This window comes from Zootoca vivipara, chromosome 6, assembly GCF_965207765.1.
Source record: "Zootoca vivipara chromosome 6, rZooViv2.hap1.1, whole genome shotgun sequence".
In the NCBI taxonomy this organism is placed as follows: Eukaryota; Metazoa; Chordata; class Lepidosauria; order Squamata; family Lacertidae; genus Zootoca; species Zootoca vivipara.
Genome location: NC_142589.1, coordinates 92,673,633 through 92,686,659, shown reverse-complemented (window position 1 = coordinate 92,686,659; position 13,027 = coordinate 92,673,633). Strand labels below are relative to the sequence as shown.

Sequence of the window (13,027 nt, the reverse complement as noted above, 5' to 3'; positions counted from 1 at the left end):
GCTGGCCACATGACCCGGAAAGCTGTCTGCGGACAAATGCCGGCTCAGCCTGAAAGTGAGATGAGTGCCGCAACCCTGTAGTCGCCTTTGACTGGACTTAACTGTCCAGGGGACCTTTACCTTTTACCTTTTGTGTGCCAGCTATTAACCCTCACAAGACTAACTTGTCCTGCCCTACAGTAAATACCCCCCCCTCTCCCTCTTCCCCCCTTTTGTTCTGCCTGGTGGTCCCTTGGCAGCCGCTTTCTCTGGCTCCTCTCACCCAAACAAACAACAGATGCCGCGCAAATTGTGTTACCAGCCTAGGGAGCTGCTGGTGCCAATCTTAATTTCACAGGTTGCCGATTGCAAGAGATTGGAAAGACGAGGAGCTTTAAAAGATAGTGACAGTTAATAAAAATGAAATAAAGCACACGCACACACCAGCGAGGCAGGAGGTGGCCATTTCACTCACGTAGGAAGGTATGAGAAAGCAACAGCGCAGCTTTGCAAGGATTAGCATAAATGGAACTTTTGTGGAAGTTGCCAAATTTTGGTCTGCTCCGCATCCGGGGATTGTGTGGCGTGGGGGCCTAAGGCTGTTGAACACATTATCGGCTAGATTGTTCCTTTTCTCAGTTTAGAGCAAAGCTGGTTTGGGGGAGAAAGCCGTCTCGAAATGCACGGTGTGCGCACTTGAGCGACTTCCAATGCAGCAAGGTTGTTCCTCCGCTCTGTGATTTGAGACTCGAATTGCTGCACAGACCAGAAAAAGGGAGTTGGTGTTTCCACCCATTGCCCACTCCCTGATTTGTTTCCCCGCACCGAACTCTGGTTCCCTGAAGCATAAGATTACCAGACAGTTACTGGGACAGTCCCCGGATTTACAAATCAGTCCCCTGACAAAATCCTATCATTCCTATTGAAGTTGAAAAGTGTCTCCAGATTCATTGAAAAAGATCTGGTAACCTTACTGAAGCAGCCGTCCGAGCGTGTGCTCTCATCTGAGCATGCTCAGTGGCTGCCTGAAAGAGACACACCTCAGCTTAACTGCAGCTTCCGTTTCCCATTCAGATGGAAGCTGGTTTGCAGGAAAATACGCATTGAACAGGAATATCTCTCAGGAATCTGCAGGGTACAGATTGATTGCAGCTAACATCATTGTGGGTACTCAGCTTCCAACGTCAGTGGGGGAAGCGTATTGGAGCAAGAGTATGTACATATAACACCGGTCCTGAAAGACCTACAGTGGCTCCCAGGACATTTCCAAGCACAATTCAAAGTGTTGGTGCTGACCTTGAAAGCCCTAAACGGCCTCGGTCCAGTATACCTGAAGGAGCGTCTCCACCCCCATCGTTCTGCCTGGACCCTGAGGTCCAGCTCCAAGGGCCTTCTGGTGGTTCCCTCCCTGCAAGAAGAGAGGTTACAGGGAACCAGGCGGAGGGCCTTCTTGGTGGTGGCGCCCACCCTGTGGAACGCCCTCCCATCAGATGTCAAGGAAATAAACAACGACCTGACTTTTAGGAGCCATCTGAAGGCAGCCCTGTTTAGGGAAGCTTTTAATATTTGATGAATTATTGTATTTTAATATTTTGTTGGAAGCCGCCCAGAGTGGCTGGGGAATTTAATCATCATCATCATCATCATCATCTGGTGTACGGCGTTGCAGCCAGTCAGCTGAGCCTCAACCGTTTCCTGCGTAGGGGGAGGTACGCTGCCTACCCCCCAACCCACGTCACAGCCGGCCACGTCATCTGTGCTGGGGATAGCCCCAGCCAATCTGCAGCCAGGGTGGGTGTGGCTGCGGGCCATTTAATTTCAGCGCGGCCAGCCAGCTCCCTCTCCCTTGCCTTTTCGTCGGATCACGCTACCCATCCACCCTCTTTTTATGCTTTGCTCTGATATGACCTTGCCATGGTAGTTGTTGGTCGCCACTTGGCAAATTGGCACCAGCCATTGGGTTTTCACCTACCTAGTAGCAATTGTCACAACTTTTGTGAGTTACAGGTAGGTAGCCGTGTTGCTCTGACGTAGTTGAAACAAAAAATAATTAAATTTCCTTCCAGTAGCACCTTAGAGACCAACTAAGTTTGTCATAGGTGTGAGCTTTCATGTGCATGCACACTTTTTCAGGTCTCTAATGTGCTACTGGAAGGATTTTTTGGTTTCAACTTTTGTGAGGTTAGGCATTGGGTTAGCCTTTGTTTGGTTGTTGCCTCGCCTGCCCCTTTTCAGTAAGGGTATCCTGTTAAAGGGATCTGGGATGTGAATACTGGGCGTGGGCTAGGGCCATATCACAGTCCCTACGGAGACCCCTCAGGGTGGTGCCACCATCTGACGTAAGTTATAGGGCACCCCTTTTGAGTGGTTTACCCTTCCGTGGACTTCCTGCAGGAGTCAATATATAGCCTAGCTTTGCCCAATGCGTAAGCCAAACTGCTCACATCTGTAACCAAAATGCACACGAAAGCTCATACCAATGACAAACTTAGTTGGTCTCTAAGGTGCTACTGGAAGGAATTTTTTTGATTTGTAACCAGTAACGTTGTGGCCTATTTGAACCCATAAACCAAATATTCTGTGTCTGTGTTGATTTATTGTTCTCCTGGGAACTTTGTGGCTCGGGTGCCTTGGCATGCAATGTGCACACAGCCATGGTAATTCCTAAGAAACAGCAGGATAAGTATAGATCGTGGTGAATGTGTGCGGTGCTCCCTAAGCCAGTGGTGCAAACAGGGATTGAGTGCACAGTCTAATACTCCAAGGAGACCGCTGAAATCAATGAACTCTGCTATAACACAGCCATTGCTGACTCTGAGGAAGACTCAGTTGAGAGACAACCAGGGACTCTGGAACAGATGCGGGGGGGACGGGGACTGGATTTTGGAGAGAGAGGGGGGAAAACCCAAACAGGAGAGAAGGATGACTTACGGAAACAGCTTCCAGGATCTGCTTCACCACATGAGCTGCATCTTTTTCGCTGTAGAAACCCCGTTCAACGATCCTGAAAGAGGGCAGAGGAGGGCACAAAGTGTTGGGTTCAAAAGTTGCCGTGTTTTCACTTTGCCACTAGCTACTCTACCTAACAAATCTTTTCAAATGGCCTTTATCGTTTATTTGAAAGACGTATACCGCACGGTGACAAAGCAGCTTATAGATAAATGGGAGAACAGAGGAATAAAGGTGTTTTCTCTGAGCTAAAAAGACCCAAATGCTGCAGCCGTTCCTCCTAGGGGAGCAACTTTGTCACCCAGTGAGCTTCATAGCTGAGTGGGAGGATTTGAACCCAGGGCTTCAGAACCTGATCCTCTTAACTATAGGTTGCAGTTGGTCTGAATTTATGTTTGGTTCCAGTGGGAAGAGCAAAAGGAGATGTGAATATATGGGGACATATTCCTCCACATCATCCTCAAGGCGATGCATTGATTTCTGTGGGCCCATTGAACTTATTTTATTCATTTCATAAAATTCATTCCCTACTTGAGCGGTTTACAAAGGATAACACAGTAAAATGACTCTCATTGAGTTCAACCGGTGCAGCCATGGTACCTCTGCATAGAGTTCGTTTTGCTAACTGTCAAACAACATTTTATTTTTTTTAAAAAAACACAGTTTTTGTATATGAGACCAGATTGTCTCTGCTCATGTGCAAAGTGCACATTGAAAAATGAAGCCCTTTGCACACTTGGAGCAATAAAGAAGACGGGCTGCAGATAACTGGGCATTTGAAAGGACAAGCTTTCTGGCACTGGAGTGAGCAGAACTTTTTTTTAGTGAGTGTGATGGAGGGAAAGAAAGCGGATTGCAGGGAATCTGCAGCGGGAATTGACAGTGATGGTTGAGAAAGGCTGGCATAAAGTACTGTATTCCTCAACGCCCCCCTCTCTATTCCAACACACACACACACACACACACACACACACACACACACACACACACACAAATAAAGCACACAGCTTCTCTGCAGGTCGCTCTGACACAAATTATCATCCTTTCCCCTTCCTCGATGCTATTTGTCACCTTTTATTAAGAACCTGCCAGTTCGGCAGAGGGCTTCTTGCTGGTTACCTGTCAAAGAGCTCGCCACCTGTCACCAGCTCAAGGATGAGGGTGATCTGCGAGGTAGTCTCAAAGATCTCTTTGAGTTTGATCTAAAAATAAAAAGAGATAAAGGAGGTTGAGCAGGGGGGGGGGAATGGTGTTTTAACTTTGAGACAAGCTGGTCTCCAAATTACGAAAAAGCAACTCACAAACCCACACAAGACAAGGACTGTAACTCAGTGGGGAAAGCACCTGCTTTGCATACATTAGATCCCAGGTTCGATCTCTAGCCTCTCCATGTAGAATAATAAAATTGTAGAGTTGGAAGGGACCCCGGGGGGTCATCTAGCCCAACCCCCCTGCAATGCAAGAATAGGCAGCTGCCCCATACAGGAATTGAACCTGCAACCTTGGCGTTATCTTCACCACGCTCCAACCAACTGAGCTGTGCATGTAACGTAGGGAAATGTCCCCATCTGAAATCCACCTAGCTCAGTCAGTGTGGAAACTACTGAGCTAGATGGACCTGGTGGTACAAGCACAGCCTCCTGGGTTTCTCTCTAGATCTGTCATATTCAGAACCATCTCCTGGTAGGCTGGGGGAAGATTCCAGCCTGAGATCTGCTGGTAGCCACTGCAGAAAACACTCAGCTACGTGGAACAGGGGTCTGACACAGTATGCTTGTGAAACATGGACCACTTGAAAACGCCATCTCCAACTCCTTGGAAGAGTCCATCAATGGCATCTCTGAAAATTTTTACAGATCACTTGGGAAGACAGGTGCATTAATGCAAGTGTACTGGAAGAAGCAAAGACACCAGTGTCAAAGCGATAATTCTTCAACATCAATTTTGTTGGACTGGCCATGTTGTGTGGATGCCTGATTATCGTCTTCCAAAGCGACTCCTCTATTCCGAACTTAAGAATTGAAAGCGTAATGCCGGCGATCAACAAAAGAGGTTTAAAGACTCTTACAAGGCAAATCTAAAAAAAGTAGTATAAACACTGGCAACTGGGAAACACTGGCCTGTGAGCGCTCCAGCTGGAGAACAGCCTTTCTCAAAGGTGTTGTGGACTTTAAAGACGCTCAAACTCAGGACGCAAGGGAGAAACACACTAAGAGGAAGGCACGCTTGGCAAACCCTCACCAGGATCAACTCCTGCCCAGAAACCTATGTCCCCACTGTGAAAGGACGCGGGGATCCAGAATTGGCCTCCACAGCCACTTATAAACCCACTGTTAAAACTGTGTTTATGGAAGACAATCTTACTCAGCTATGAGGGATCACAGAAGAAGAAGAAGGAGGAGGAGGAGGAACAGGGTTTGACTCAGTAAAAAGTTCCTACATACTCTTCTCAACACAGGCATCCCGCCTCCATATATGTGGGGGTTTGATTCTGGGCCACCATGCGCCCAAGTGAAATCACATAAAGTGGGGGACACCCTCCAAAAAGCCTCTAAATGCCTGTTCTTTCCCGCTCCCCAGCTCTCCCCCCTCGTTCTCTCCACACAATTCTCTCTTCAGCTAAAATTGAAGCTCTGGAGCCAGACGGAGGCTGGAGGATGCATAGGAAAGCGAATGTTGCTGCTGTTTCGCTACCCCACACCTCAGCTGTTAGGCGGATAGGCCAAGCAGCCCAAACAAAGCCCCCCTGTGCCTCGGGTCCCTTTGGGGCTTCCTCCGCCTTCACAGATGTCATCTTCGGGCTCCAGGGAGAGTCTCAGTACGAGGGCAAGGGTTCCCCCCCCCAAGAGTTTTTCTGAAGGACTGTGAGCTCCTTGCAGAGTTCACAATTAGCTAACTGATTGTTGTTCTCTGGTAGCAAACATGTGAGGATTGTAGCCTGGGATCGTGTGAATGGTATTGGGTTGCAATCTCCATTTTGAAAGGAGTTGCCTTTGGTTATATATACAGTGTGTGTGTGTGTGTGTGTGTGTGTGTGTGTGTGTGTGTGTGTAAAATTGTCCATTTAATATTATACATTCACATCATCATTATCCACCCTGGCTCTTTAGAGCCTATTGACTTCCTTTTATGCCCGCCTCATGGCTTTCAAAATTAACCTTTATATCATTGCATTTTGTACCTTTTCCAATTCTAATGACACTCCTTACAATACGGCTCAAGATTTAAATAAATATAGAAAGACAGGAAATTTCTCATTACAAGTCTTCAGACAACCCTGCTACTGCTGTCAAATGCTTACAATAATCTTTCAGATATCGTATAAATTTATTCCAGTCCTTTTGGAATACTTGATCATGCTGGTTTCGAATTTTCCCCGCCAGCTTCACCAATTCTGCAAAGTCCATCATCTTCATCTGCCACTCTTCTTTCGTCGGTACTTCTTCTTGTTTCCATTTTTGGGCTAAAATAATTCTTGCCGCAGTTGTTGCATGCATAAACAGTCTTTTCTCTTCCCTTGGTATCTCTTCACCCACTATACCCAGTAAAAAGGCTCCTGGTTTTTTAAAGTATTTTTAAACATTTTCTTTGGTTCTTTGCCTCCCAAACTTAATGGAGTGAAGATGCAAATGGAAGTCGTCTCTGAACCACACAGAACAATGCCAGTAAATGGCTCTCCTGAACGGAGTGCCAACAGCCTGGAGGCTGAAAAGCAGGCTGGAGAGAGAGAGAGAGAGAGAGAGAGAGAGGCCTTTGTTTATAGGTCTGTTTGGATTATTTCATATTTTGTAAGATGACGACGACGACAAAATCCTTTATCAAATGGACAAACTGAGGAGCAATGCAGAATCAATTTGCATCGAGTTTTTATTTTCGGAACGAAACCAGTTTTTGGAAGGAGCGCTTTTCAGTGGTTGTTTGCTGGCTGAGCCAAAGAAACAGGATCTCAGTGTGCAACTGAATGTTGGATATAATGTATGTACTCAACCAGAGGGGAATTCATTCTGCTTGCGTTTTAATGGGGACCTGCTTAGGGCTGCAGCCCTGACCTCACTTACTTCTAAAGTCGCAGTTCCAGAAACAAAGTAAATAATGAAATAATTATCAATGGATTCCTGCCTTTGGAATACACACACACACACACACACACACAAACAGTGGCACCTTGGTTTTCAAACAGATTAGTTCACGAACAACTTGGAACCCGAATGCTGCAAAACCCAAAGTAGGTGTTCTGGTTGTCACACTTTTTTTCGGAAGCCGAAAGTTCTGTTTTGCGTCCCCCTGTGTTTCCTGTTGTGCTGCTAATTTGTGCCCCCCCCCTGTAATTCAAGCCTTCCGCTTCTGATTGCAGTGTTCTAAGGTGATATTTGGAGCTTTAATTTGGTGCTTTTGTTTTGCTATTTATTTTGGGGGTTTTTTTGAGGCTTTTCCAGGTACGTAATTTGTTTTAGTGACTGTGTGGATCCCAGTTCAGCTACTGATTGATTACTTGATTGCTTGTGTGACTGTGGAAATGGATAAAAGCCCCCCATCCAAACAATTGCTATCATCAGTGTAGGTAAGAAATTTTTTTAATTTTCATTTTTATCATCTACAATAAAAGGTAAAGGTAAAGGGACCCCTGACCATTAGGTCCAGTCGTGACCGACTCTGGGGTTGCGCGCTCATCTCGCATTATTGGCCGAGGGAGCCGGCGTATAGCTTCCAGGTCATGTGGCCAGCATGACAAAGCCGCTTCTGGCAAACCAGAGCATCACATGGAAACACCGTTTACCTTCCCGCTGTAGCGGTTCCTATTTATCTACTTGCATTTTGACGTGCTTTCGAACTGCTAGGTTGGCAGGAGCTGGGACCAAGCAACAGGAGCTCACCCCGTCACAGGGATTCGAACCGCCGGCCTTCTGATCAGCAAGCCCTAGGCTCAGTGGTTTAACCACAGCGCCACCTGGGTCCCTTTATCTACATCTACAATACTGTAGATTGTACTACATCTACAATACTTTATCTTCATCTACAATACTGTCTTATTTATTTTATAGTACAGTACATTGATTATTGCTGTCATTTTATGGATCAATGGTCTGGTTAGATAGTAAAATTCATGTTAATTTGCTGTTTTAGGGGTTTTAAAAGTCTGGAACAGATTTTTCTGCCTATAAGACACCCCCATGTATAAGACGCCCCCTATTTTTGGGGACTCTAAGGGGAAAAGGGGGGGAGATCTATCTGTGTTTAAGATGCCCCCAAATTTTGGACATTATATTTTAGGAAAAAACCCTAGTCTTATACATAGAACAATATGATAATCCGTTTTGCATTCCTTTCTATGGGGAAGTGTGCCTTGGTTTTGGAACGCTTTGGTTTTGGAACAGACTTCCGGAATGGATTAAGTTTGAGAACCAAGGTACCACTCTCTCTCTCTCTCTCTCTCTCTCTCTCTCTCTCTCTCTCTGTGTGTGTGTGTGTGTATAGACACCCACACCCACACCCCACACCTTTCCAGCAAAGGAGATTTCCTGCTTGCATTCTTAACAGCAGCACAGCACACCTGGAATTAGAGGGTTGTGAGTGCGTTTTTTCCCTCCCCTCCAGGAAAAGGGGGGGGGAGACTTGCAAATGTGTTAAAAAAGAGAGAGAGAAGAAAACAAGAAAATGTCACGGTTTCTTTATACTTTTGGTGACACCGCACATTTCATGGCACTTTCATGATTAAAACCGCAGCTGCTTGGGAGGCTGCTGGAAAGATCCTGCCGTGTAAGTGACGCTGGAAGAAGAAGGAAGAGGCTTAATGCTCCCCCCCTTCCCTTAATACGTGGCGGCGCAATCTCTTATTAACTTCAGAAGTTTACAATCCTATTATCGCTCCCTATCAGCCGCCTGCAAGCAGGGGAGGCTGGAGATAGGAGTCGCAAAAGGGTAAATAACAGAAATGGAATTCCATATATATATATATGAACAAACATCTGACTGAACAAAGAAGCTTGCAAATGTGAGGGGTGCATGTGGAAATCCTAAACCACCACCCCCTGAAACTGTTGGTTATTAGAGCAAAAAATTAGGTCAACAAAAGCTTGGAATAATGGCTGTTTGTCCTTCAAGTTGCTGTTATGCTTGTTTTGTTCTGGTTTTTAAATATATATATATATTGTTTGACTGTTTATTTTATTAGGATGCAGCTGCCTTCAGCCCCTGCTAAAAACCTGTTCAGTAAGGCAAGCCTACGCAGATACATAAAGCCAGCAGGTTTTAATACATACCGTACTACCGTATTGCCCCAAATATAAGCCGTACCCTGTCTAGGTTTGTCATTGCTTTTCTCCCAAGAAGCAGGCGTCTTTTAATTTCGTGACTGCTGTCACCATCTGCCGTGATCAAGGAGCCCAAGAAAGTAAAATCTCTCACTGCCTCCATTTCTTCCCCTTCCATTTGCCAGGAGGTGATGGGACCAGTGGCCATGATCTTGGTTTTTTTGATGTTGAGCTTCAGACCATATTTTGCGCTCTCCTCTTTCACCCTCATTAAAAGGTTCTTTAATTCCTCCTCACTTTCTGCCATCAAGGTTGTGTCATCTGCATATCTGAGGTTGTTGATATTTCTTCCGGCAATCTTAATTCCGGCTTGGGATTCATCTAGTATGTTGAAATATACCTTCCCCAAAAACCGGAAGCGTTTTTGCTTGGGTTGAGAAGAGATTACAAAAGTAGACCAAAGACTATTTATGTGTGCGACCACTGCAGCAAGAATTCTGTTAGCCCAATGGTGGAAATCACAAGAATTACCAACAATTGAGGAGTGGCAGATGAAGATGATGGAGTATGTGGAATTAGCCAAACCGACTGAGGATCCAGAACCAAGGTGACCAGAAATTCCAGAGAGATTGGAGTAAATTTATTGAGTACCCGAGAGACCATTGCAAAAATGTGAAGACACTAGCAGGGTTGATATGAATCCTGCAACACAATATAAAAATAGTATCTGACCATGGATAATAAAAGGACTTGCTATGTATTGAAGGACAGAAACTGACAGCAGAAATGCGTATACAATCTATTAGGAAATTAGAAACCAGTTGAAGGGAGGAAGGGAAGTCACGAGCCCGGCGGAGCAAATGCTTTAGAATGGCTATTATAATGTTGTTACATTTTATGTTTTTGCTTTATTAATGAAAATAATGATTATATATATATATATATATATATATATATATATATATATATATATATAATTTTCATTATTTTCATTAATAAAGCAAAAACATAAAATTAAAACATATATTAAAACCTGGAGCGTTTACTTCTGGGTTTTCAATGTTCGGGAGCCGAAACGTTCCAAAACGGAGGCATTCGGGATCTGAGGTTTGACTGTATTGTAGAGTTGGAAAAGGTTCCATCAAGAAGAATTTAGGGTGGTGTGGCCTGTTCCCCCGTACAGGGCTCCGAAGTGAAGGGGTGCAAAATTGAGAAGATCAGTGACTGAGAAGATCCATTCAGGGGCGCCAAGTTCTGGCCTTGCACACGGGTGCCATGTTACGAAAGATTGCCCTAGTCTGCCCCTGGGTGGCATAGCTGCCAAGTTTTCCCTTTTCTCGTGAGGAAGCCTATTAAGCATAAGGGGAAATCCCTTAAAAAAAGGGATAACTTGGCAGCTATGCTGGGTGGAGCGACTCCGCTGTCAGGAAAGGGTGCAGCATGTGGAACTTTCCAGTTTACAGAAAAGGTGAGTGACACGATAGAAGTTTATAGAATTTTCTGGACATGGAGGAAGCGGGCAGAGAAAAGTTTCCCTCTCCCATAACTCTAGAACACGTGGACATTCAATGAAAGGCAGATAAAAGAAAGTCATTTTTCACACGGCACTGAGTGAAACGATGGGAACTCGCGGCCACAGAGGCCTGATGGCCACCAACCTGGATGGTTTAAAAAGAGGATTAGACAAAGTCATGGAGGAGACGGCAATTGGTGGCTACTAGCCTTGTTGCCTATGTGCTGCCTAAGTGGCTGCAGGCAGCATATCTTCTGAATTGTCGTCTTTGGTGATCCCTCGTAGACGAGTAAGATTCTCTTCCATAAACACAGTGAGTCCGTAAGTGACCGTGGAGGCTAATTCTGGATCCACACGTCCTTCCACAGTGGGGACATAGGTTTCTGGGCAGGAGTGGATCCCGGTGAGGGTTTGCCAAGCATGCCTTCCAGGGCAGTCTAGAGCAGGTCGCGCGCCCTGGCGCTGAGGGATGGAGATTGCTCCGGCACCCCCGCAGGGCGCAGCATGGTTTCCGCGTTGCTTCGTTGCGTGGTGCCCTGCCTACCGGCCCGGCGCCCTGGTGCACCGCGCCACCGGGGGTCTACCTAGAGCCGGCCCTGATGCCTTCCTCTTACCATGTTTCTCCCTTGCGTCCTGAGTTTGAGCATCTTCAAAGCCCAGGACACCTTTGGGAAAGACTGTTCTCCAACTGGAGTGCTTGCAGGCCAGTGTTTCCTAGTTGTCGGTGTTTATACTACATTTTTTTAGATTTTAGAATTTTTTTAGCTTCTGAATACCAGTTGCTGGAAACCACAGGAGCAGAAAGGGCTGCTATACTTGGCTCCTGCTTGCTGGCTTCCCACGGGCATCTGGCTGGCCATTACGAGAGACCAGGATGCTGGACTTGGCCTGTTCCACCGGTCTCTTTCACTCACTGGTTCAGATGCTCAGACCTGTACCTCCAGAACTGTTGACAGCTTTCCCCCTTTCAAGGAATTAACTTCTCTTTTACAGAGCAACATCCAATTCTTAGAAGGATACGATCTCGCAACTCGGCAGACTTCCATAATGTGCCACGGAAGCCCAATATGTGGGGATGTTATTTGAATCGTCACGCTTTGCAGCTTAAAGGCAACCTATTAGGGATTATAAGGAGAGTGTCCTGGGGGATTATCCCACATCCAGCAGCTGAAAAGCTCTGTGGATGTTGATGGTGATACGGCCCAGGTGCCCCCGTGGGATGCCTAGCTGATTTTAGAGACAGTCTTTGTGTACAGGATTTACCAGCCAGTCACGAAGGACACTGACCCTCCGGTTGCAAGGAGCCCCAAATCACAGCCTTTCAAAAGGCAGCATTAAGCATCCGGGAAGCGCTGTCTGAAATTGAGCTTCAGTTGCTGTGCTCTACGTGGGGCTACCTTTGGTGACCCAGAAACTGCAACTAATGCGGCAGCTAGACTGGTGACGGAACAGCCACCGAGACCATATAACACCGGTCCTGAAAGACCTACACTGGCTCCCAGGACGTTTCCTAGCACAATTCAAAGTGTTGGTGCTGATCTTGAAAGCCCTAAATGGCCCTATAGACCTGAAGGAACGTCTCCAGCCCCATTGTCCAGCCCAGACAATGCCTCCAAGGGCCTTCTGGTGGTTCCCTGCCTGCAAGAAGAGAGAGGTTACAGGGAACCAGGCAGAGGGCCTTCTCGGTGGTGGCGCCCGCCCTGTGGAATGCCCTCCCATCAGATGTCAAGGAAATAAACAACTACTGTATCTGACTTTTAGAAGACATCTGAAAGCAGCCCTTTTTAGGGAAGTTTTTAATGTTTGATGTTTTATCGTGTTTTTAATATTCTGTTGGGAGCCGCCCAGGGCAGCTGGGGAAACCCAGCCTGATGGGCGGGGTATAAATACTGTATGTTGCTGCTGCTGCTGCTGCTGCTGCTGTTATGCCACAGCCCTCCGTCTTGCCAGGTTCAGAAAAGGGCATGGAGAGGCTCTCCTATTGGAAAAGGCTTTTAAGGCTCCATCTCGATCGCCCAAGCCTTTAGGGTCCAAACCTTTAGTGTGGTAGGCCCCTGACCTGCGGAACTCTCTCCCACCCCCCAGGTCATTCACACTCTTACACACCCGTTCTCTCCCAAACACCATGCACTTTTCACCAACTCTGCTCAACTTACAATATTCGGATGCGACAGCCTCAGCAGCACACCGATTTCGGTCCTGACGATTTTCTTGTCGATCTGAAAGCGAAGAATAGAGTGCAACTCAAGGACCCCCCACCATTCCCCCCGAAATTGAATTTCTGATTGCACTGCTTCGTTAATGCTTTTTTAACATATTTTCTTTCCGGGTGCTT

At 46.4% G+C, this 13,027-nt stretch overlaps 1 protein-coding gene across 1 annotated transcript in view; it reads right to left on the bottom strand.

Moving 5' to 3' along the window:
- The window catches only part of LOC118086017 (calcium/calmodulin-dependent protein kinase type IV-like), a 46,002-nt gene that overhangs the window by 18,095 nt on the left and 14,880 nt on the right, over positions 1-13,027 (bottom strand). Inside the window, exons 3-5 of the mRNA XM_035117220.3 lie at positions 12,849-12,911; positions 4,048-4,130; positions 2,911-2,983 (exon numbers count right to left, since the gene is read on the bottom strand). Of these exons, the coding sequence (XP_034973111.2) occupies positions 2,911-2,983; positions 4,048-4,130; positions 12,849-12,911 (219 nt within the window). The remainder of the gene's footprint in view (positions 1-2,910; positions 2,984-4,047; positions 4,131-12,848; positions 12,912-13,027) is intronic.